General features: G+C 42.3%; 1 protein-coding gene across 6 annotated transcripts in view; it reads left to right on the forward strand.

Moving 5' to 3' along the window:
- Positions 1 to 25,837, forward strand: part of NPAS2 (neuronal PAS domain protein 2) — a 104,700-nt gene that overhangs the window by 48,680 nt on the left and 30,183 nt on the right. For 5 of the 6 annotated variants that reach the window (XR_009485438.1, XM_059839515.1, XM_059839517.1 and 2 more), the window contains exons 2-7: positions 2,319 to 2,372; positions 7,172 to 7,320; positions 10,505 to 10,596; positions 13,908 to 13,997; positions 19,709 to 19,829; positions 20,839 to 20,952. Coding sequence is in view for 5 of the 6 variants with exons in the window: in XM_059839515.1 (XP_059695498.1) it covers positions 2,319 to 2,372; positions 7,172 to 7,320; positions 10,505 to 10,596; positions 13,908 to 13,997; positions 19,709 to 19,829; positions 20,839 to 20,952 (620 nt within the window). In the remaining variant the exon portion in view is untranslated. The remainder of the gene's footprint in view (positions 1 to 2,318; positions 2,373 to 7,171; positions 7,321 to 10,504; positions 10,597 to 13,907; positions 13,998 to 19,708; positions 19,830 to 20,838; positions 20,953 to 25,837) is intronic. The other variant, XM_059839520.1, reaches the window with a different exon arrangement.

Here is a 25,837-nt window from a genome sequence, read left to right on the forward strand (position 1 = left end):
CTCCATCCTTCCTCACAGCCCCTCAGCACGCTTGTCCACGTATTCCTCCTTTCTATTGGGAATCTGTTACAGCCAGGGGAAGACCTTTAGGGATTCAGGGAGAGCGACTTCTGCTGCTGATACTGCCCCATCTTGATTGTCATACCCTAGATTCAACAAGTGTGCATGCAACAGAACATTCTGTGCTGAGCTGTGAGGGTGGTGAGACACTGGAACAGGTTGCCCAGGGAGATTGTGGATGTCCCAACCCTGGTAGTGTTCAAGGCCAGGTTGGATAAGGCCTTGAGCAACCTGGTCCAGTGCAAGGTGTCCTCCCACCATTGGGACTAGATGATCTTCATGGTCCTTTCATACCCCTTAACATCCTGCTGATAGTGAGCAAAGATTTAGCCAAGAAACACTGCAAAATCCTGAATGCTATTCCTGCCATTTAAACGATTCCCTCTGTATTCTTGAGTAGCATAGGTTGCAATAAGTGAGCAAATAATAACAAAACACACTGAATATTGTCACTGCATTTTAGCCTGAGATATTTGAGAGCACAGTGATTGGGATAACAGTTTATTATGGGACTAAGAAAAGAATCACCTAAAATATATGTAAAACACTGGTTAATAGAATTTTGCTGGCCTTATACATTTTCCTAGTCCAAAATATGGATTATAATATGGCTGACTTGCAAGTCCAAAGTCATGGCTGACTGTGGCTGTTTTACAAGTCAAAACAAATATCTGAAAAAAATCTGAAAATTATTTGGTATTATTTGTTATGTTTTTCTGTATAAGGGAATTCAGCAATTTAAATTCATCAGTTGTGACTGAAAAAAATAGTCCCTTGGTCTTCATATTTCCTGTTTATCCTTCACCAAAGAGCTGAGTGCCATTAAGTAGCAGCTTTACCCTCCAATCAGTGACCAGTGGATCTAATTTCTCATAACTCATTTGATAAAAAGTTATGGGGTAGTTTTGTGTTCTTAGCTAACTGTTGGGTAATGACCAGGTAGAATGTTGCTGTAAGAGAACTAGTACCAGAAGCACTGGTTTTACTATTGTTGCGTTTTCACTTTGGTTTGTTCACAAAATGTTCTTTAAACAGGCAAATTTATGTGTGACTCATATGTGGAAAATAACATGGGCTTAAATAAAGCCTAGCAATTAACTTCCTTCCTCCTCCCTTCCAATTTTATTCATGTCTTACATGTTGAGGACTCATTAAATGAGAAACATTGATTGCTGAAAAAGAGTGTTATCATTGCCTATCACTGCACCACTGCTTTGAAAATGAGGCTTTGACAATATCCAGTGGCATTGTGCTGCTGTTTCGGAAAATATTTGTGTGGGATGCAACAGCGCATGGATTTTGTACCCTAAAGGGGTGGCAGATGCCATGAGAGGTGCAGTAGCACAGGGCTTCCTTCTTGGGCTGAAGTGCTTACAGATCAAGCATCACTGTCTCATAAGGTCGTGGAGCAAAGGAGGGTGAGCAGTTAGCTTGTGACAAGTGTTTCTGAGACGCTCCGCCTTCAGCTGGGCTGCTTTTGTATTTTTGCCTTGCCTACACAAATTTACTGAATTTACCCAATTTACCCTTTTCTCATTACAGCTCACACTGCTGGAGTAATTGTACTACAAAGCTGAGGTCACAACATTTTGGTGAAGATTAGCAAAAAGATGGGATGGGACAGTCCCCATGCTTGGTGCCAGCATGGCTGGGCAGGTGGCCTGACTGGGCTGCAAGAGGGTTTTTTAGTATGGCTTAGGCAGTGGGATTTATAAGTACACTTTGAATTTGAGATGTAATTCAGTAGAGTTATTACCATCTCGTTTGGCTTTGTGTCAAAATCCACAGAGGAGGATGAAGAGCTTCCCAGTAGGAAGAGCAGAGAGGTCAAAGGCATCAGTGATGCTGGCTTTTGCACTGAAGATGGTTTTGGTGGGAACATGGGGGGCAGTGAAAATGCTTTTTAGCTTGAGCAGACCCCAGGCTCATCCAGCCTACATGTTTGCAGAGAGTAACTTCCACACAAAAAAATCCCCAAGAAGTGGCTGTTTTTGTACTGTGCTGATGCACCATGTGGTGCCTGGGAGCCTTGATCCCTGGCTAGAGACCCTAAGGCTAGCATAATGCTCAGGAATAACATTACCCACAATGGATATTTCCTGAAATCAAGGACTGTGGCATAGAGCACTGCTGACACATTTATCTGACCTGGATATCATCACTTTGTTATTAAATTGAAATAGAGTGACTGTGAGATTAACCTGCAAATAGAGCTAAAAAAATGACAATTCATACTGATTCTTGCATTCCTTCAACAGAAAAAACTGCTTAGACAATCTAATGGATGAAGATGAGAAAGACAGGGCAAAGAGGTGAGTATCTTTTCTTTTATAACTCTGTGATGAGCTTGATACTGTTTGTTGCTGCAGAAGCTGTTTTATCCATAATCAATTAATCAAAGAGCAAGAGAGTAAAATACAGTCAAACACAACTTGAAAAACTGCCATCTCACAGACTCCTACTCCTGGCTGCACTGTAAGAAGAAAATAACCTAGCAGTGCTTCCTGTGGAAAATGTTAAAAAAGCCAAGGCATTGATCATTTTCTTCACATGACTGCAGAACATCAGAACTGAGGCACCAGCAACATTCTTCTGCCACTATAATACATCATCTGAGCTTCCAGAGTGTACAAAAATGTTGTGGTTTTCTTTTTTCTTTAAATACCTTTTGCAAAAGAAAAAGAACAGGAAAAGTGGGGTTTTTTTCCCTATTAGAATGGTCATTTATTCATTTATTCATCAATGCCTATCTCACAGCAATGAAAACACCCAGAAGTTACCTATGGAGCAGAGAAAGACCAGGAAAAGTCAGCCTTAAACTGGCACAAACCTATATTCACATACAGTCTGTACTCCACTGAGTCCCAGTTGGTGGGAATTCACTGTGAACCCTTTGTTGGGAGAGAAAAGGTGTGTTTCAAGGCAGAAGACCTGTGGCAATGAAACTCTCAGTAACTGTCAGAGCTGACCAGCATCTGCAGAAAAGCAGTTTGGAAGCATTCGAGGTTATCAATGCCTCAGCCCGCAGTTTAATTACTTTAGAGAGAGACAGAGATTGCCCACATTTTTCCCCTTGGTTCCTTCTAATGAGAGTATTTCCAGTCCAGGCACAAGCAGTTGATCCAGTTTCATCTCTTTTGATTCCTTCTCTGCTTCTTTCCCTCCCTGCAGCTTTGTTTCACCAATATAGGTCAGCACAGGCTGCAGCCAGGCTCAGCTGTTCCCCTTTGCTTCCTTTTGGAGGGTGCAGAAAGGAGCCCACCTTGCAGCACTGCTTCACCTGCTAAAGGCCTGGTCATCTTCAAGATATTTGTGTGCTAATTGTCTAGTAAAAGAAAAATTCATTAAATGAATGCATATATGTAAAAAAATAGGATAACATGTATCCTCGCTATCGGCAATTGTCATCACCATCTGGTATGGTTTTCATGCCGTTTGTTCCCAGAAGGAATTTTTGTCGTACCCTGGGGCAGGCCTCTATCAGGGTACATAAAAAAGTTATAACTTTCAAAATTAGAAAAGAAAACTGCTTCTTCAGATTGTAATTTAAGTTCATTTTGCTTTTTAGAAATAAAGCTAAAGTTGAAATTGAGCTTGAAATCATGAGATGCTTCATGAAGATCTGAGGTTAATACATTATACTGAAACGGCTCAGATTCATTTAAAAGCTACAGGTTTTCTTCCAGAGCGAGTCAAACTTAGGATAAGCTATATTATTAATATTTTGCTGCTGTGTCTTGTAAACTGAGGACTCTCACCTGTCTTGTACCACAAGTGAAATGCTATTTTTTCCTTCTCTTTGATATGAGGACTGGGTCCCTCAGGGCTGAGAAACACCAGAGGGGATTGAAAAGCCCAGGAAATTGTTCTCTCCTTTTATTTTCTTGGTTAAAAGTAGGTGAGACTGCAAATTTCTGGGCCTAAGTTTTTGGGATGGTCTCAAGCCAGGAGGTGAGTTTCTCAGGTTAGGTGTGTGTAGAGATTCACATCCACACCATGTATATCTGCTGCAATTTTTTAGGCACTACAGGTTGTATTACACAGACATGAAAAAAGGATCCATCCTCTCCTGAGAAGAGGGACTTGCACTCTCACCCTTGTGCCAAGTGTTTAATATTTGGCCAAGATCAGGAAGAGCACTGGTTAAATTGAGCCCTGTTCTGCAGCACCTGACTCTCTAAGGCACAACTTCACTCCGACAACCTGCGGACTAAAATGTGGGTATGATGGCACCACAGCTGGGAGCATTGAAGACCTATGTGAGGTTTTCTGATCTTCTCAGAACAGAAGCCATAGTTTCATTTTCAGTTCTTTGATGCTAGATGAGGTTCATTTTGGTTGTAGATATTTATTAATTTTAAACAAAAGATATGCTTTGTGCACTTTTTTCTCTATTTGCTCTTCTTTCAGTTTATTACTATATAATTTGAAAATACTTTTTTTACAATTCAGTTGAATTCCAAATTCCAACCAAAACCAGCTTGAAGTGAACCATGAGAAAGTGAACAATGCTTAACCATGAAGACCTGCCATTTTCCACTGAAATAAAAAGTAAATTTAATAATCTGAATGAAGGTATGTGGTACAGTTATTTGCATTGGCGCATATGTAACACACTCCACTGGACAGCCAGAAGAAATCTGAAATTTAGTGTAAAGTCACATTCCATTGTAAATTAGCAAAATGTGCATCCACTACTCAGTCAGTAACTGTCTAAGACAACAAGCAGCATATATGTAAGTGAATAAAAATGGCTGTTAAATTGTTGATTTTGATCATTCTGAATTCAGGCTGTTCTGTATTGCTTTTTGCTAAAAAAAAAGATTTTTAGTATTCACTAAAAATCTCGATTTTATTCATATTGTGTCTCCTCCTTCTCCTTGACTATGCTGTAATCTTTGTGGAGTAGCAAGGAGGGAGGAGAACTGGGACAAGTAGTATGGAATTAAGACAGGGGTTGTTTGGGCTTACTGTAATTGTATGCCCTAGCAGTGAAGTAAGCAAGGCTAGAAAATAACCTTCAAAGGGAAGTGATGAAATCTATGTTACTTCATGCATTTATAACTGTACTAAACAAAGTATTTTCAACTGTGCAGGGATAGGTTTTATCATTTTTTCCAATCTGTTCTCATTTTTTTTTCCCTTTTCAAAACTTAACTGTGATTATCGATTCATATCTTGGTAAAGTTATTTCCACTAGAGGAGTTTTTATATTTCCTTTGTGAATAAAATGTCAAGTGTTAAAAATAGATACTTTATATTTCTGTCAAGGCTTTTTTCTTTCTTTTTTTTTTTTTTCTTTTTTTTTTAAAGCAGCACATTCCCTATTGACAGCTGGTGGTTTAGTTTATTTTTAGGGAAATCTGGACTCCTTAAGCTTAAAATGAACTGAGGATTGAATTATGAGGAAGTAAAATGTTGATATTCTTAATGTTGCCCTGAACTGTAGAGAATAGGATAAGGCTGGAGCTTTTCACATCTTGTTCTGACAGCCTTTTGCAGTGTAATAAGAGCAAGCTGAAATCAGTCAGGCAGTATCCACCCAATCTCTTGTGTTCAAAGCTGTAAAATAATCAAGCATTGGCTTCTATCCAGTGTATCTCCAAGTGTGTTCAGGGTTGAGAGCAAGACAAACAAAAATTACCCCTCTGTCAGTAGTAACATCCAGAAGCCTCTGCAGTGATTTCTCTGCTGAGAATGTTTATTGCCATCCTGGTCCTCGCAGGGGACCATGTAGATGCTGGGCTAAATTCTGCTCTGATTTTCAGCAGTGTATATCCAGAGCTGCTTTGGGGCACAGCAGAGTTAGCTGGGACTGAGAAAGTCAGAGTGAGAACTGGCCTCTTGGCTTTTCTTTTCCATCTACATGTAACCAGATTTTTCAGTCTTTGCGTAATTGGCAAGGCAAATCTCATCTGCTTGAGGACCTTTCAGAAGAACAAACAAACCTACTGGGCTATACTTATTTCTATTTCCACTTCCATACAGAAGTCCAGGTGGTAACCTCCAAGTCAAACAGTTGTGGTATTCATGGGAACAAGTCAGAAAATGCATCTGTACAGATTGGCATAGGGTTAAAAAAAAACAAAGTGCGCATGCTGAAAAGATTATCAACAGCCTTAATGACAGTATTATGATGGTGCCAAAACACCCCAAATGAAATCACATCCTTTCTTCCTTTGAGCTCTTGAAACACAGCAGCAGAAGCAGGCTGTCTCTCAGGAATCTGCAATCTAAACAGACAAGACTGGTGAAGAAAGCTGTCAAGTCTTTGTTTTAAACCTAGAGATTAAGGCACTGACACTGATTTTCCCAGTGGCACACAGATTAAGGGCAAGCACTGCTGGCACTTCCAAGACCCCAAGTCTGGCAATGCATCCCAGCCTCAGACAATCCATGTCTGACAATCCATGTCTCTCCTGCTTGTCATTGTGACCTTGAAAAGGAGACTGAAAGTGGCATACAAACCAGATGGGAGCTGCAGCAACTTCTACTCAGGTCTCTGATCTTTATGACTGGAAGACAATATCCTGATTCTTCTCTGCCAGCCTGGAGGTAGGCAGAGCACCTGTGACCAAAGTGGGCAGGTCCTTCTAGATCAGCCCAGCTCCTGTGCATCAGCTGCAGGACTGGGGTCCCTCTCTTCTGTTAAGACTGCACAGATGGGTATGATCCAGTCTCTACTCTTCTTCTTTATGGACAATTTTACTGTTGTCACAGTATTCCTATTTCTTCTCACTCTGAGTGCCTCCCCAGAGACTGCATGAATTTTTAAGAACCTACATATGTCTGGGAGATGGACAGAGCTCCTTCAACTCCAAGCTCAATGCTTTCCTGATAAAGCTAAGACACAGTGTCCAGAGGCAGCACAGAGGAGTGAGCAGAGCCTCCATCTCCCTGCTGGGCACCAAAGGTGGCTCAAAGACAAGAGCAGGAGGTGGGAACTGTTGCCTCCTACTTGCTTCTGCAGCTTTGCTGGAGTCCAGTGTCAGTCTTCACACACTGACATGTGCAGCGAGCTAATTTTATGTAGGTACATTGCAAAGAGCAGGTACATGATCATTTCCCTTCTTGCTCTGCTCATCCTTTGTTTCTTTTCCCCTGTCTACAGGGCTTCGCGTAACAAGTCTGAGAAGAAGAGGCGCGATCAGTTCAATGTTCTCATCAAAGAGCTCAGCTCCATGCTTCCAGGCAACACTCGCAAAATGGACAAAACCACTGTGCTGGAAAAAGTCATCGGCTTTCTGCAGAAACACAATGGTAAGATTTAGTGCAGCTCTTCATGCACTTGCCAGACAGTTACTGTAATATCCTGTTTCCTTCAGTGATTATCGGAATGGCTTGAGGGACCTAAAAGTGCCAACATAAGGTATTTGAAGTTTTTTCCTACCTCATCAAAAAAGATCATTTGCAGACACTGTGCTGCCCAAATCCATCTCCTTGTTTGCTCTTCATTTGATGACTCTCAACCTGCTAGAGAAGGGGGCAAATGGCAGCAGCTGAGGGAAAGACAGCAACTGCATGAGTGCCCTGCAGCACTCGTGAAGAAGACAGATGCTTTGAACAAGAGAGATTTGGGATCAGAGGGAAGATTCCCTTACCTGAAATTTGCAATATTCTGAGCAGAACAAAGCATTCGCTCCAGTTTCTCTGTAGAAGAAAATGCAGGGAAGCAATCTCTTCAGCACCCCAGCTCCTCACTGGACTGTGTAGGACTCAATTTTCCACAGTGAGTAGAAAACTCAGACCAGAAAGTGTCTCCTTTTTTGAAGCTGGCATCAGCAAATTGCATCCACAGATAGTTGACATGCTTCACCCAGTTTGCATAAGCAGAAGCTACATCACATGTGCACAGCATCCAGTTGCAGTAGTTAAGTTCAGCATCAGAAAGCCAGGAGTTCATTTTTAAAATGCTTGCACCAGTGACAGTTAAGTTCCTTGGAAATGTACCTTCACAGAGGGCAGAGGAGATTTCTGACCTTGCTGATCTACTCTCTTTGGTCTAGTTTCTACTCAGAGCAGGGAATGTGCACTGTGGCCTTCCTCATGCTTTGACATCCACCAGTAGTGGTCAACTGAAATGCTCCTCCCTTATAAATCAGGGCACTGGTTTCAAATGGGCTCTCCTGCTCTGCCCCTATGAGGAAGAGGTTTCAGTGGGTGACTGTGGGGAATGCCCCTGGTCCCAGAAAGCAGGAAGGGGTCTCACAAGATGGTGCACTACGTTGCCTAGCTTGCCTTGGCTCATCCAGCACCTCCTTCCTGCACACTCTGAAGAACTCTCGGTGTAACAGGAAAGACCATTAAAACTCTTATATCATGACTTGCAACAGAATGGAGTCACAGATGTCAGTCTTACTGAGGAAATAATTATAATGGTTCTGGCATTAGAGTGCAGCTTCTCCTTAAATTAATTTTTACCACAGACAAGATAGAATCGTATATTTGTTTAGGTTGGAAAAGACATTTAAGACCAATGACTCCAACTGTTAACTTATGGTTTGTACAGGAGGGAATGACCAGGACATCTCAAGGTTTAATAGTTATGTACACTTTTTTAAAAATTATAGTAATAACTTACCCTTTTTTTTTTTTTAGCTGCCCAAGGCACAGGAAGATGTGAATATGCTCAATTATAAAGCTGAGCAAAGAACAATCATCCGAGATTTGAAAAAAGTGTATAAGTGTAGCTGAAGGTCCAAATAATTTGCTCCAAAAGATGCTTTTCCTTGAAAAACAACTAGATGAAGGAAAGCTAACAGTCACATATCTTTCCACAGCAATTGGGTCAAAATGTGACTGGGGTTTGTGCACTTGCTATAAAAAGCAAATGTTATCTATTTTTAAAGCAGATTAGTAGTCACAGAATATAATACAAAGCATCAGCATTTAAAAGTGTTGATTATCCTCAGCATACTTTGGATCTGGTTCATTGAGTCATGTTCCCCTTCCGTTTGGTAGGCAAAACCAAGATTCTAGTCATAACAGAGGAGAAGGCAAATTTTCAGATTTTTTCCTTCATAAATAGCTTCCTTCATTATAATCTACAGAATATCCCAAATCTCAAGTAATTCTCCCAATACTCACCATTTCATGTGCATTGGCTTTTCCAAGCTACAGATCTGCTGAAAGTATCCTATATTCTGAAACTACCTTTAAAAATCTGATGGACTCTTTTTCTTTAGTCTGCCTTTCAAACCTGTGTGTAAAACCATGCCATGCTGCCTGTGACAGCCCCCAGTAGTGCTGGAAGCAACTCAAATGAGCTGGTAGGAGCAAATGGCTGCATCTCCACTAATACAGCCTGAACAGAGGATTTGATTTCTTTCTTGGTGACAAAATGCACTGGCACTTGTAGAAATTTACTGTCTTTTCCATTTGTGTTTCTCTGGCCAGTTTGCCTATATGCTCTGAATACAGAGCATTGAGTGTTACATGCTCTGAAAGTGTTAATCAACAGGACTAATTAAAGTGCTAATCTACAGAAAGTGCTGAAAAGAGAAGATCTGTGCTCGCCATCCCCTCACTACTAGACCTGAGTGAGGGAGCCCTCCTAGAGAAGCAGAGTGAGCAGCAAACTATAAACCAGGTCAAGTTTCTGTAAATTAGAGCTGTCCCCCAGAATCCTGTTTGACTCAGAGCTAACATAAGTGACTGTTTTTCAAAGGCAGACAGTGTTACCAGCTATCCAATATGGTCCCCAGTTTCAGTGCAAAACTGTGAGTTGTTATCCTGGTGTGTCTGCACTCCTCCATGGAAAGCCCTCCAGGAGCAAGCCCTCTGCCATGGGGTCAGGATAGGACAGCAGAGGGGATGATCTTCTCTTGGGACCTTATGGGCTGGCAGCACAGGGGACCCTGCCCTCCAGACAGGATTTGGAATGAGATGCTGGTGCTCCATTCCTTCACCTGGGCTGCTCTGCACCATGTGGCTGAAGGTAGAGAGAGGGTGGTGGCATTAGCACCGGTGTAAAGCTGCTGCAAATGCTTGTGATTCACTCTCCTTTTGGAAAACAGAGCAATAGCTCTGCAGTTTGGGGTCACAGTCCTTTGGGGCTCCTCTGAAGGAGCTTTCTTGCTGTTCTGTTTGGCACAGAAGCTGTAGGCTGAAGCCTCTATAGCATCCTGAGTTTGAAGCTGTAAATTGTAAATAGCAATTGGACACATGCTAATCCTTGCCTTGATTTTAATTTCATGCAAAGTGGTTTTATCTTTTGATCAATACCCCAGTAATGCTGCTTGAGGCCAATGGCCTTGTGAATACAAGCTCCCACTGAACTCAGTACAAGTTGACTTGAGTAAAAAATGTGGAAAACATTTCAGGCTTGAAAACTGCAATTTTTGAATACAAAGGTTATTTCTTTCTTTTCATAGTGACTCATATGTAATATTTCAAGATAGAAGTTAATTTGAATTTTAAAGATGTAAATATTCTATTTGTCTAGAAGTCTCAGCACAGACGGAGATTTCTGAAATTCAGCAGGACTGGAAGCCTTCATTTCTCAGCAATGAAGAATTCACCCAGCTGATGTTGGAGGTAAACATGCACATACACCTTTCCTAATTTTGTCTAGCACTCATGGAAATGCCCATGCATTTAGAACAAAGTGTCATCTGCAGTTCCAAAAGAGGAGGTTTTGGGAACTGCTGTATTTGACTATCAAGCAGAGCTGTCACCTGTTGCTCTTCCCTCTCAGCGGTACCATTGCACTGGGCTGCTGCAGCCTGCAGAACTGTGCAGCAACTCCCAAGAAAAGCAGTTCAGGGCAAAGATTAAAATCACAGGGGGTTTTTTTTTTGGTTTTTTTTTTTACAAACAGAGGTGAGGTAAAGGGCACATGGCTATTTTTCTCCTGTTCTTGGAAGGCGTTGTTAGCATCTAATATTTATGCAAGATTAGCACCTGAAACGCAGTGGTGTCGCGTCCCTCTAGTGCTAGGTGCTGAACAAGCAGATAAAGCCTGACAGCTCCTCTTGGCTTGATACAGTGGGTACTTCCACTCTGATTTTCAAGGCCCTTATCAAACTATGTTTCTTATAGTTTCTTATATTTCTTCTTATTCTAGCACTTTGCAGTCATAGTTTTTCAATTATAGCATAGGTTCTTTTAATGCTAGCTGGGATTTGAAGGGAGGCAATGCAATGGTGTTTATGTAGGTTCAAAATGAAAAGCAAATTAATTGCTAGAATGCATTTTTCTCTCTCAGTAATAGCTAGAACTGCCTTTAGCCAGGTTCTTCTCCTGTACTAAACACACAGATGTTGCATAGCCCCACAGTGTCCTTTGAGAACAAGCTTCTCCTCCCACAAATGATGTGAACATGGCACATGATCCAGGCTCTGGTGATGGGCAGAGAAGGATGTTGGGGAACAGCTTCACCACCAAGGATGGCATAAAGCAGGAGCATGTTGCTGGCTCCCAGAAGCTGGCAGTTCTTTGGCCATTGCAATTTGTTGTGATGAGACTCCCCTGGACTAGTTTTATGAGACACTTTGCTCCCATTGCTCTGACAACCGCCCATTTCCATCTCTGTGCACAGGAACTTAACACACATAACTCCTTCAGTCTGCACTGAAATATGCCCCTCAGATAGCAGTAAATTGACTGTTGTTTTGACAGGTTGGGTCTTTGTTGAATCTACTTGTATGTTGCACAATTTTAGATTAAAACAATCACTTTTGGTTTCCCAACTTATAAATCACCTCCTTGCTACTGTGATTTTCCATGCCCTTCAAGATAACATTGGGTATTGGGATGTCCTGTTGTGACAGATGTTCATCATTCCCTGCTATTTTGCCTTTCTACTAATCTTATTTTATTAGCATTTGGACAAGACTGCTTGAAGTTTTTCCCATCCTGTTATTAAAAGATGGGTAGGGTTTTTTCTGAGCACTAATTCAAAAGACTCAAGGCATAATTGACTGCAGTAATATATCAGCTTTCCTGAAAATGGCCTTTTCCTACCACATTGAAAAGGCTGTCACCAAATTACAGTGGGCATGAGGCTCTGTTTGTCTGTCTAGGACTGATGCAATAAGTAAAACCTTTGAAGATGAAAATGCTCTCTTAATGCTGGAATGTCCAGTTGCAAGTAAATAAAAACAGAGTTATATATGCACACATTAACTTGATTTTACCACAAGGTTCTGATATGAGTCACTGTGTGTAATTTGCATTGGATATGAAATAAAGACTTGATTTTTTAAAAACTAACAACCTTCACCATAGTAACATGCACAATCCAACTGCCTTGTAAAACCACTGCTCTCTGCTATGGGTTAACAGCTATCATGCTTTTTCAGAAAACAGCTTGAATGTACTGCACTAAAGAAAAACATATTCTCTGCACCTAGATTAACAAAATCAAACTAACTATAGCAGCTGGAGGGTTTTCAGAGATGCTAAACACTCACTCTTCTACTGGGGTTTAAGTTATTGACTTGCTTTTCAAAGGATTGAAGCACCAGCAGATTCCCATTGACTTAAATAGTTGTGGGTGCTCAGCATTCTCTGGAAAAAGGAACATATGTTTGTGTCTTTATTCAAGGCTTTGTGTTTTCCTTTTTTTTTTTTAAACAATTAGCATTTTCCAGTGTTCTCAGAATTCTTTCCCTTATTGAAGTCAGTAGGGGGGAAGGATGTGCTGGGGCTTACAAGATCAACTGCAAGTCTGGCTTGGAGGCAGGCCTGGATTTGTGATATGATTTTGTAGTGCTGTGGCTCTCTGGTCGGGCTGTTTGCAGTACACCTGTCTCCTGAGCAGGTATAGCCACTGGAGCATTGTCAAACACTGCTCTGATTCAGCTGTGCTTGCAGTGCATTTGCTGCTCAAATACTGCTGGCAAAACTGACTCCAGAACACTGGGGAACTGACAGGAAGGACCCAGACTTGCTCCACTTGAAGGGTTGGGAGCCTCACTGGTGACTCCCTAATGACAATGGGAAGGTTTTAATATATTTTCTGAGCACCTATTGTTGTGTCTTAATTTTTTGAGATGTTCTCCTTACAGTGATCTGAAGATCATCTAGCTTTACTTCACTCTGAGGAGAATCCCCCAAAAAATTAAGTTAATCTTGCCTTAGATCTCAAAATCTACCTAGGTTTAATTTTGAACAAAACTTAGCTGAAAACTTGGCAGCTCACACTAAAGAAGAGACTCATTTTAAAGGTGACATTGCTCTTGTGCAGAGGGTGGGGATAAGGCTGACATTTCCCTTCAGTCCTAGGAGTGAAGGGACTTACCACAAGATGGGACCAAAGTGAGGAAGAAACTCTGCAGAAGGGTGAATTTGTCTTGGAATGAGTAATCTAATACCATGACCTTTAAAATAAATCACTCAATTAAAACTCAGGCTAAGGATTATTTGATCATTTGCATTGCTTTTACTTACATGAAAGCCCAGTAATATACAATGTTACATTAATACAAACTGAGATTTATGGGGTTTGCAGAAAAGTACCATTTTGAGATAGGACTGCATCCTTTCATCGTCCTTTGATATTTACACAGAGCTCAAATGTTCATTTTAATAACTTCCAAGGGATCCAGTCTTAGTCATTTTGCATTATTAAAATATGTGATTAATTTAAAAACTGAGACATGAAATGTTCCTGTGAGCCCTTTGTTGCTTCAATAGTAGGTTTTACTAGACTACAAAGAGTCTTGTAAAAGTTAAATCAGACTGTAAAATCAGAGAATTACTGTTCTGCAACTTGAGATAACATTCCTACAACTCGATAACAATATGGTGCCAAAGTCAAACTGTTTTGATCAATACATGATGAGATGTCCTGTTTATACCACTCATTCCTATTAAAGCACTCCGCACTTGTCTGTTTTCCTTAGGCATTAGATGGCTTCATTATAGCAGTAACCACAGGTGGAAGCATCATCTATGTGTCTGACAGCATCACACCTCTTCTAGGGCATTTACCGGTGAGTAATTCTGGCGTTGCCTTTTCTACTACACATTGTAGAATTGGGCACTGCACTTGTAGGAGCAGTGTAAAACAGTGCTGGGGGTGGTGCTTTCCTAAAATGTGGTGAGGGAGTTTGTCCCTGCATTATGCTGGCTGCTGCTGTTGCTCAGCTCTGCACTCTCTCTGTCTGATTCATATCCTTCAGGTTTTTGTTGCTATGAGGCACTTCAGCTTGAATGGAAAAAGCTCTGCAGGAATAGTCTGGCCAGGGGAGGGACAGGGTGACCTGGCTGATCTTTTCCATCTCTGATTTCTAAGCTAGCAGAGAATAGCACCAGTGCTGCTGGCAGCCCAGTGAGGAGCTTGTTAAGGGCCTTATTCTGCTCCCAGGGAGGTAAAGGACAAAAGCCCCATTGAATTTGGAGTTAGCTGGAGGCTGCTGACAGCTCTCCCTGCAGCTCCCCTGTGCTTTCCCAAGGGGAGCACCCTGCTCCCAGGAGCTGCTGGTGGAGCCGATGCTGGGTGCAACCCTACACCAGTGCAGCCGATGCTCGGCACATTCAGCTCCTTTTGTCTGTGTGCTGCTCCAGGAGACACTCCTGTGCTTTGGCTTGGGCTGGAGGAGCAGGGGAGAGGGACTGCTCCAAACCCTGCTCCTGTTGCTAAGGCTGCTCTAGGAGAAATGGCACAATAATTATGGATTAATCCTCACACTCATTTTTAGTACCCTGGTCTCAAATAAATACATGCCCAGGAGAAAAAATTAGCTGCCAAATCATTATTGTACTACCCCCTGCCATGTTCTTAAGAAAATTACAATTCTCTTTCTCTCATTTAGTTTTTCACCGAATATGTGTTATGTTTTCCACCCAGAAAAATGTATTTCACAACATTACCTTGCTGGAATAAGCACAAAAATTATTTTCTTCTGAGACAAAGGGAACTTCATGAAAGAGCAGCTCCTGGTAAATGCAAAAATATTGCTATGCAACAACAGATTGAACTAAGTCTATCTATTTCAGTTTTCTTCAAGGGTGGGGAGAGCTCTGTCCTACACACAGGCTATGGGGTTTTCATACCCTTACTGATTTCCATGAAATTTCCTTCTTTTTCATCATTTGGAGGTTTCATTGGTATCTCTTTCAAATACTGATTCTTAGTGGAGATGCTAGATCTGCTGAGGGAAAGTATTCCTCTTCAGGAAGACACATTTCAGACCCTGTGCCTGAAGTGTGAAGCCCTGACTGAACATGGATAGATTCAGGTTTACAGTTCCTGAGTAGCACCATCAGAAACTAAATTAGTTTTCTCTCCCAAAGACATTCTTTGTGTGATAACTTGACACGGTATCCAGCCCAAAATAAGGATAAAGGTGGACATTACTTTTTATTTGCATAGAAGCAGCACATGACAGTCCAAGTCAGGGACCAGCCTGACCGAGCTGCAGGTGGAGCAGACCTTCCTGGAGCTACTGGAATGGTAATGGTTAACAGTGGCCCCACCAGCTCACACATGCAGAGGAAGCATCCCAGAGGCCATAAGTGAGCAAGGAATAAAGGCTTCTGCCTGACCCAGGTTGGCAAATCACTATGGCCATGGGCAGGGGCCCAGCTGAAGGTGCTTCTAGGTGCACACTGGGTATTTTAGTCCTCTGTTGCCCTTGTCATTTGGTGTTTTTTTTAAGTTTTAAAACTGATCAGAGTGCTTTCTGGAAAATCTATGTGGCTTATTTTGTTTACCTGGAGGACCTATTTGTAAGCTAAATTCAGTCACTGTTTGAGGGACAAAATACCAATTCTTTCTCCTCTGTGACAGCTGGGAAAAAATACTCTAAAAATCTTCTGCTTTGAACAATGAAAGGAATGCAAAACTGGGCAGAATGCAGAGCGGGCTCTCTGAGGGTTCCTGTTAAGAAAACTGATGTATTTTCTTTCATTAAAATAATGAAAGTTCTAGTGCTGAGAACAAATATATCCGGTTCTCTTTAACACAGCTTCCCATACTTCCATGGAGAATTTTCAGACACAAATTTCCCTGTTGTAATTCTAAATTTTTTTAATGAGGTCTGGAGGGTCAGTTGAGGGTAGGGTCAGTTGAGATGGAGACGTCTAGCTCACATGGTAAGGATGACTGTGAAGTGAATTCATGGAAATCTGACCACAGCTCATAGCATTTGCCAGTGGTACACTGTGACTCCAAGAATATGCAGTCTCGAGAAGGGTCCCTCCCTGTCCCTTCTTGCCTGCTTTTCCAGAGGGTCCCTGGCAGGGTTGCGATTTCTCCTCAGAGGATACCCAGTGAAACTCAAGGAGCTGCTCTGCTGTGTTGGGTGCTTAAGGTAAACCTCAGGGTAGCAGTGAGAATCAGTGCAGGATGTACAGGTTCATACAAGGGCCAAATCCCAGCACACAAGTGCATAGCCATCTTTATTTTTTGTGTTGATGGGAAAGAAACCTGTCTCATTTGCAGCCCTCCACCATGCCTTTCCTAGTCACCATGTTTGCTTAGATCCTCTGATTTTTTTTCTCCGTGCAGCAAGAATTTTTCCACATAACCACTACCCCCATCCTGCAGTAAAGGCAATGAAATTATGAGGAAGGAGTTCCATTCTGGAGTACAGCTGTTTTGTTGAAACTGCAGAAATATTTTAACTATGCATCCCATTATTGCAGAACTTGATGTATTGTATTTAGAAGAGAACAACATCAGTGTAGGCAAAGGTGTTCTTTGCCTGTCTTAGCTTTCAGGAGTAAATACTCCAAAGCTTTCCTTAGCAGGATTCATAGATTTAAAGATGCAGAGTCGACTCCAGGCTTAGCAGCATAACTATGCATTAACGTAGTTCCTCTAACAAGTCTACCCACAGTCACTGTAGTTTATCTTTTGTCTGCTTTGCCTATCTCATTCAGCATTCTGTCTCAGCCAGAGGCACAGAACTGCTCACTTCAAGAATAATTAGAGCTGCAAACCATTCCCTTCTAACTGATCCATTTTTATCACTGATGGTCAAATTTTGTAAATAGTATCAGGTCAGAAAAGACCTGCAAAATCATCAAGTCCAACCTTTGATCTAATACCACCATGCCCACTAAACCAAAGTGCAATGTCCACTCATTTTTTGAACCCTTTCAGGGATGGTGGTTCTGCCCACTTTCCTGGGCAGCCTCTTCCCATGCTTAATCACTCTTTCATGAAGAAATTTTTTCAGATGTCTAGCCTGAGCCTCCCCTGGTGCAGCTTGAGTTCATTTCCCCTTGTCACTGGTTGCCTGGGAGAAGAGACCAACCCCACATCACCACAACCTCCTTTCAGATAGTTTTAAGAGTGTGATAAGGTCTCCCCTGAGCCTCCTTTTCTCTAGGCTAAACAATTCTAACTCCTTCAGCTGGTCCTTGTAAGACCTGTGCGAGACCCTTCCCCAGCTCTGTTGTCCTTCTCTGGACACGCTCCAGCACCTCAGTGTGAGATGAATTGAGCAGCCCAGAACTGGACACAGTACTCCAGGTGTGGTCTCACCAGTCCCCAGTACAGGGGACAATCCCTGCCCTGGTCCTGCTGGCCACACTATTGCTGATACAGGCCAGGTCACCATTGCCCTTCTGGGCCACCTGAGCACACCTGGCTCATGTTCAGCAGCTGTGGATCAGCACCCCCAGGTCCTTTTGGCACTGGGCAGCTTCCCAGCCACTCTGCCCCAGCCTCTAGCACTGTGTGGTGCTTTGCCTTGTTGGACCCTCATACAGTTGGTCTCAGGTCTTTGATCCAGTCTGTCCAGATCCCTTTGCAGAGCTTATCTGTTTCACCACCTACCTTTTTGCCATGGCATCAGGTGTCTGCTCTTTGGGTCTGGTGCAGAATTAGCTATGAATAGCTTGCTTGGCATTTTCTACAGTTCCAGTGAGACCGTGGAATATTTGCTTCCATCTCTCTGTTTGACTTAGCAATGTATTCTGGGTTGACATATTGATTCGAAAGCATTGTTGAAGTCTTGATGTGTACGAAATCCAGAAGTTCTGTTCTGTGCACTGTTTTACAGGTGTGCCAAACCTCTGCAAGAGGCAAGAGTTTGGAATTGGAGCTTGGTCACAGTATGGAGACAAAAGGTTTCAGTTAGAGGAGTGGTGATGGCTCACATCTAGTTTTCCTTCAGTTACTGCAGAGTAGATGGGAGACCAATTAACCTGGTGGCATCATTATCATTTACAGGAAAAAAAAATTTCTGAGATTGCACCTAAGCCTTGAACAGAACTCACCAGTGCAGTTTCCTGTCAAAGGCTCTCTTTCTTCATATACACAAAAAAAAATTACATGAAACAATGTCCTACATTTTGTGTAGTATAGTGTGTGTATATAGAAGTGTGTATGTAGGTATTTATACATATATAAAAAACCTTTATCACATACTGTATCAGTAGGATTCACATTAATAAGATATAAATGAAAGCCACAAAAATAACTTTTGAGTATTCTTCACAACATATTCAAGTAATGAGCATATATAATACTTATAACTGAATCATATAAAGCGATATATTCTTGTTAAGGTGTGTGTATAAAGCATAGCACTCTTGATTTTTAAAGTCTGCTCCATGAGTTTCACCACTCTAAACAGGAATTCCACACAAAAAAGCTAGCATGAATAGAAAGCAGGTGGAAACCAAAGCACAATCTTACACAAATAGATGATGGTTAATAACTTGCCAGTCTCATGCAGGGCTTACATGTTTTCAGGATGAGTGTAGAGTCTGATAGAAGCTGCTCTGATGACACACAAAGCTGTGTCAGTGTGCCAGCTCAGCCTGAGGTAGTCTCAAGTGGGACAGATGTAAGTCAATGCCATTGGAGGGTCACTTTATTTCAGGCTTCCTTTCAGAGACACTCTCTTGGGTTAGTCACCACGCTGAGCATAGGGAGACCTTCCTCTTGGCAGCCCATGACAGACTCGTTGTTGTCTCCACTCTGAGCCAGCCGTGGCCTTTTGCACAAATCTATCTCCTCTTTCCATTCCCAAATCTCACTTCCTAGATGTTGGATGGATTTCAGGTTCAAGCCAGCTGATCATGGGGCTGGAGGCACATGGACATTCAGCTCATGGCTGGCCAGAGGGAGGGCTTGTGTTGGTGACACTGTGAAGTCCCCCTCCCAGGAGACTAACTGCTGTAAAGTCATGTCCAGACATGGAAGTCCCTTTCTCCCTGCTCCCACCTGCCAGGATGCAGGAAGTGGGTAACAAGACCTGTCACCCCAAGGGCATTTCCCAGGAGCTGAGGGGATTCCCTCAGGAAGGGGCTTGATCTGGGACTGACCTGGCTGACTCTTAGCCTCACTGCTCCTGCAAGTTAGGCTCTGTCAGGGAGAGAACGAATTCCAATGATCCACAACAGGCTTGTGCATGGAACTTAGAAGCAGTTTGGGGAGCCAGACACCCTTTTCCAGCCCTCTCCCAGGTCTCATCATTGAATTGCGTGGACATGCCTGCTGCATCTGGTGGTCTCTGAGAAACATTAAATACTGCTGATTGCTGAGACTTAATCTGATGACCAGCCCACAGAGAAGTGGCCACTCAGTTTGTCCAGCAAGTTCCCCCTCTGTTTTAGAGTACCTGGAAATCAGTGAGGAAGCTCCTGTCAAATGCCACAGGCTTTGTATCACATCTTGTTGTGCATCTCTGCAAGTGTTGCTTGTTGTGATATTTCTGTTTGTCTCAGAAGATATTTCTCTTTGCAGTGTGATGTCTTGGATCAGAATTTGTTAAACTTCCTCCCAGAACAAGAACACTCAGAAATTTATAAGATGTTATCTTCTTGTATGCTTATGACAGATTCTGCCTCATCCGATTACTTAAAAAGTAAGTTTCATTTTATCTTCTCTAGTAAATGAAAAAGCACAAGCAGGATAAAAATTTTTCTCCCAGAAAGAGTTTTTTATGTGATGTGCAGTAAAAAAATTAGGTTCATAGCCTTTCAAAAAGATCTTGCCACCTGGAATGACCCTTTGGTTCTATTTTTAAATGAAACTCTTTGCCTTTATTTTACTAGGCTAAGACTGCTTGCAGTTATGTTAATTATTAAATATCATGTCATTTGAGACAGCTAAGGAAAATAGGTTAGCTGATGGAAATTGAGAGTTCGCCTGAGACAAATCACATCTTAATTGATATTGAAGCTTGTTCAAGTAAGATGTTGTTCAGAGATCAGCTAATGTGGCATACCTTTGGTTTGCCTTACAGTCAAAAAACACCTCTAAAACTATTGCAATTCTTTTTCCTATTGAAATTTGATTTCCTTGGAAATGTTTTAACTTCCTCAGCCTTACTCACTCTAGGAGGTAAGATGCAGAAAACCAAAAAAGACACAATAATGTAAAATGTACAGCTGCCCAATCTACTGTATCGTACAAAACTGCAGCTGATAGCTAATATGCCAAAGTTAATTTAATAGATGTTTTGAGGTAATTAAGCACAGTTTTCCAACACAAGATGTAGAACAGCTGTGAGTTGTGAGAAGCCTAAATAGAAAAAAGCAGTAAGTGAAGAACCCAGTTCTCTCCATAGCTGCACAGAGGCTGTGGCTGTGTAACTCTTGTGATGAGGTGGTGTCAGAGAAGGGCAAGTCTCCAAAGCTGTCCCCAAGCTGCAGGCACGCCTGGGCACAGTGCTGAGCAACCTGCATCCCTGCAAGGCTTTCTTGCAGAGGCTCTGCTCCTGCAATGTATAGCACATTGGTGTTTAGCAGTCCTGAGTGGTAACAAGCTGATCTTGTGCTGCCAGTTGCAAGATTGGGGTTGGAAGACACCATTGGTTGTGTTTAGCTGAAATAGTATATTTATTTCTTCTTCTTCTTCTTTTAACAATCCAGCTGACAATGAACTAGAGTTTTATTGTCATCTTCTGAGAGGAAGTTTGAACCCAAAGGAATTTCCAACATATGAATACATAAAATTTGTAGGAAATTTTCGGTCTTACAGCAATGGTAAGCTTTAATTGTTGTATAAATGTTCCTTTAGCTGTGTAAAATAAAATATAAGTATTGTTCCATTGAACAAGACAGGCTTTTAACTGACAGAACTATTTTTAACATTACGGATAAATTTTGCTTCTCACGGATCTCATGGCTGAGTTGCAATAGCTGGATGAATACATGTGATGAGTGAAATTGTGTTAGTTGCTTTTGTTACTGCCCTTCACTTGCAGTGATCCTGGACTCTGGGTAAGTTTGCAAATACTGACAGGTTTAGATGAGGGTTTATTTGTGCTCACTGATACTGTGTGCTAAGACCCCACCTATTAGCAAAATTATAATCCTGCTTCCTTATCTGCTGGTTTACTTTAAACACAAATTCCATGCCAGAACTGATAACCTGCCAAATCTGTCTCCTTACCCTTCTCTGCAAAATCTTGGGGAAAGGCAGCAGTGCCACGTTTCATCAGAATGGCTGAGGACAATGCCATCCACCTCCCTCTCCAGCTGCCATTTTGCATTCCTCTCCATCACTGCAGAGCTCAATACCCTCCAAAAAAAAAAAGGGAAGACATGCAGTCAGCATAGTCACTAATGCACCGCAGTCAGTCCAGGGAAACCATCTTTCAAGAGGTGAAGAGCAGATTTCCACCTCACCCATTCTCTAACAAACAGATTGCTGCACGGCCATTAGTGTCAGAAATGAAATATTCTTTTATTCCTTTCCTTCTCCTGCCTGCCCAAGTTTGCTTTAGTTACTTGCCTGACTGAACTCCAGAGTGGCATTTCCAAAGTTGCTGGTATTGTTCCAAATAGGTCATCCTCTGCAAAAAAATTCCCCACCGTGCTTTCCAAAAACTGCACGCCACGCTGTGAAAAAAAATGTCCCTGTCCCCATTTAACTTTCTGCTTTTGCTCCACATGACTAGAATAGAAACCTATGTGCAGGATGGAGATATGTATTTCTTGTTTGGTGCCATCTGATTTGAGGCTCTATTTGTATAAAAAACTGTAGCTGCCTGTATGCTTTCTAGTTTGAATGAAGTGACATGCGCCTGCCTGACAGACGTGCACACCAAGCTGTTCTGTTTTCTAGAGCAGAAACCGGATTTCAGGTGCTGACTCATAAGGATACATTTCTACCAGGGGAATTTCTGATCCATTTTCTTCAAGGATTTTCAGCCCTTTATTTTGGTGTGACATTAATATTGCCCCCTTACCCGCTAGGATTTCACATCCCAGCTATTTTATCAGTGGCTATTTCTCAGAAGAATGATAAAACTTACATTACAGCTATCTTCCCTAGCTTAATGCATAGAAACTAAATGGGAACATATTGATCTCAGTAGACACCAAATCATTTTCCAAAGACCCCATCTTAATAGCTTTCAAAGAAGTCATGTGCTTTCTTCTTCACATTTTTTCCCCTTTGTGCCACTTTTTTCCTAGATCTTCACTTTATTTTGTCTCTTCCACTTTCTTCCCATCTCTGCTGCAGCCTGACCCTCTGGTTGACAGGGAGGGGCAGCCTTACCCGGCTCTGTGAGATTATGCCCCCTGGCCCCCTTGCCATCTGACTTTAGTTTCACCAGTTCAGTGCAGAGCCTGATGGAAATGCCTCCCCAGTGCATGTCCAGCACTGCTCCCCTTTGGCTGGGAGTCACCCCCATGGCTGCCTCCCAGCAAAGGTGGAAGCAAGTGCCCTGGACTCAGATGTAGCAGCAGCAAACTGTTTGCTTGGGAGCTGATACCCTTGGCTTAGAAGGTGAGCAGCCACAGGAGGGTGCAGACCTCTGAAGCGGCTGTCCTTGGATCCACCGGGCTCCTTTCATCAGCCAGCTGCACCCTGAGCAAGGCACAGGAGAATCAGCTCAAGTGAGCACCATAGGAATGCTCCACCCTTTGGGGAAGCCACCCAAGGGCTGGGGGCAAGCGCCCATGCTTTGGCACAGGGACTTGTGGCACAAACAACTTCAAGCATCTGGTAGGTGCAGGGGTGGGCTGGATTCCTGCCTCTGTTTGGCCCACAGTTACCAGGCACCATCCCCCAGCCCATGCTCCCCAGGGCTGTCACCTGTTGGGCCAGACAGCAATTGCCCTCTTTTCCTCCTGCTAAATAAATACCCATTCTCCAGTCATCCATCCTCCAGGTGTGAGGCCAAGTGGGCAAGAAAGAAAGTGGTGGAAGGGTGGTGGGGGAGACATATCACTCAGGGCAGCTATGCATAGGATCAGCTGGCTCCAAAGCCTGCTTTTTGGAGGTGTTTGTGAAGGAAGGTCTCTAAGCTAAAGATAAGATAAGAGTCAGCTGGGGGAGAAAGACAGAAATTGCAAATTAGGCTTAATTAGCAGGAGACATTCCTTATGAATGTATTGAAGAATGTTTTTCCCTGTAGCTTTTCACAGCAGTGGAAGTGTGAGCATGTTTTTACACATGGGAGACTGATACAGGATGTTCCTTAAATACAAATCCTGTCATTCCTTTTTAGCCACCCAATGCAAACTCCTATCTTTGTTTCCAGTGGTTTGCTGAGCATACTCTGAGCCCACTCAGCCTGCATGTTCCTGCCACAAGGATGCCACAGCCTCTATGGCCAGGGAAGTTCTTTTATCCCTGGGCAGATTATATCCTATCAGGATACTTAGCTATTCTGTTGTCATTAGTGTAGAGTCGTAGAAGGAGTAAATGTCTCCATTCCTTCTCATTTAACCTTTGCTGATGTTTTTAAGAACTGGTAGGTCCTACTTCACCCTCTTTTACAGAAATGTCACTATCTTTATTCTACTTCCACATAGCCTTTTATGTAGCCTCTTTTGAATTATCATCTCCTTAGGCTTATTTTATTATTGTTCATTGCTCATACAGTGTTGGTGCTTGAGGCAAGGAGGTCATGCATGTGAGTTCCCAGTCACCTTGCCCCCCTCCCTCCTCCCTCATACCTTCTCCCTTAATCGCATTGTTGACTTCTGGCTGAGAACATCATATAGGGATGGGTTTGAATGGATTAATTTGAAGGATTGCAGCTTAGAAAGCCAGTTAAGGGCTTAGCTTCTCTCCCTAACTTTAATGGGAACTCTGAGGCTTTAAAGGCCATTGTACTGAGATGCCAAAGATAATTTTTTTCATGCTGAAGTGGGACAAACACCTGATATCTGCCAAGGTAACTTGTCACCAGAATTGCTGTCAGGGAGCCAAATCACACACAATCTACATTGAACCCATGTTCCTTCCACAGAGGAGCAGTCACTGGCATCTTCACTGATCCCAGAAGAGGCAGGGACATGCATGTACAGGGCCCAGAAATTGCCCAGGAAAGCTCTCACAGTTCACAGTAGGTATTCTGTCTTTCAGGAGATCACTGTCCCTGGAGCTCCTAGGGTCAGCTACAGCTGTGGGCTAGAGGAGCTACACAGCCCAGGGTTAGCAAGAGCATGCACACTTTGACTGGTCCCAAGGAATCTGTACTCTGCAAACCCTACTGCAGAGCATTTCTGCAGCTCTGTCTGCACCAGGGATGTGACATGAGCTGCCTGCACATGAGTGAATCCCCATTGCATTGGCTGTGCCCAAGTGAGAGCAGCTGACCAGCGAGACAGCAGTGCAAGCTGTGCAGAGCGCCTGCATGAGTCACTGGCTGTGCTAAATCAAATACAAGAGATTTGATTTTCCATTTGGGAGGATTATATAATCATCATTAATTAAGCTTCAATGAGAAAAGCAGGACTGTAACCTGATATGAAGATTCAGTAGTCCCGTGAGAGGAAAGGAGATGGCCCATGGGCCACTCAGACAAGGAAGGTGGAATTCCTTTTTGCTTCTGTGAGAAATGCCTGCTGTCAGATCATCAGGGTTGTTTTTGTTTTATTTGTAAATAGGAACTCTGTCCAATATTTTTATATATTTCAGGTTCTGGGTCTGTAGCCCAGATTTTAATGAGAGTCATGAAGGGAGCTCACATCTGAGGGAGCCAAATGCATCACTGTACCTATTAACCAGTAGTACCTGATAAGAGAGAGAGTCATAGCAGCATCACCAGTGAATAATACAGTGGCTCACACCCAGTCTTGCCCGAGGGCTGAAGGGGAAGGCAAGTAGTAAAGGTAACCCTCCCCAAAAGTCCAAGGAAGTGCTCAGCTCCAGTATAAAATGTCAAATCGAGTGAGAATACATTATTTTACAATGCCGCTTAATAGCTCACTCAGATAAGAAATGATAAGACAAGTTGGATTTATTCCTCCTGTGAAAATTGTTTGTACATTTGTAAACACACAAAGATCTCTCATATATCCAAATGTTGTCTCTGATATCCTCTTTCTGAAGTGACACACTTGCTTAAAAACTCCTGAAAGGGACAAAACCAGAGTCCTCCCTTTCAAAGAGTTAATCAACATTAAAAAGGACCACCAGCATCTTTTAAGTGATAGATCTGTCCTTTCATCCAAAATCCCTGAAGCTTTTCTCTTGAAGAAGTAGATAAGCATTATGTGAAAAGAGTTCCTAATCAAGTAATGTAATATTATAGTGGAATTTAAAATTGTACATTTTTGTTCCAAATTACATGGAAACTCAGGAAGTATCTGGTTACTGAATGCTAATAATAGAAGATACTCTACTGTTAGCTGATACATCTCTCATAATAATAAGCATCAAGAAAATTACTGTGTTGAGGAGGAAAAAAGTCTTAACTTCCAGAAAAATTAATTGCATCTGAATTGATTTTTAAAAGAAGTAAATAGTTCATACAGAAGATACATTGATCTTGAGCCTCCATAAGTAAATGCTGAAACATCTGAAACAAGAATAACTCAATCCAGAATGAATGTTTTGATCAGAACCAACAGGCACATATTATTATTTGCTATTAACAATATCATAGAAGCTACACCTAACAATATA

Source organism: Haemorhous mexicanus, chromosome 2 (assembly GCF_027477595.1).
Source record: "Haemorhous mexicanus isolate bHaeMex1 chromosome 2, bHaeMex1.pri, whole genome shotgun sequence".
In the NCBI taxonomy this organism is placed as follows: domain Eukaryota; kingdom Metazoa; phylum Chordata; class Aves; order Passeriformes; family Fringillidae; genus Haemorhous; species Haemorhous mexicanus.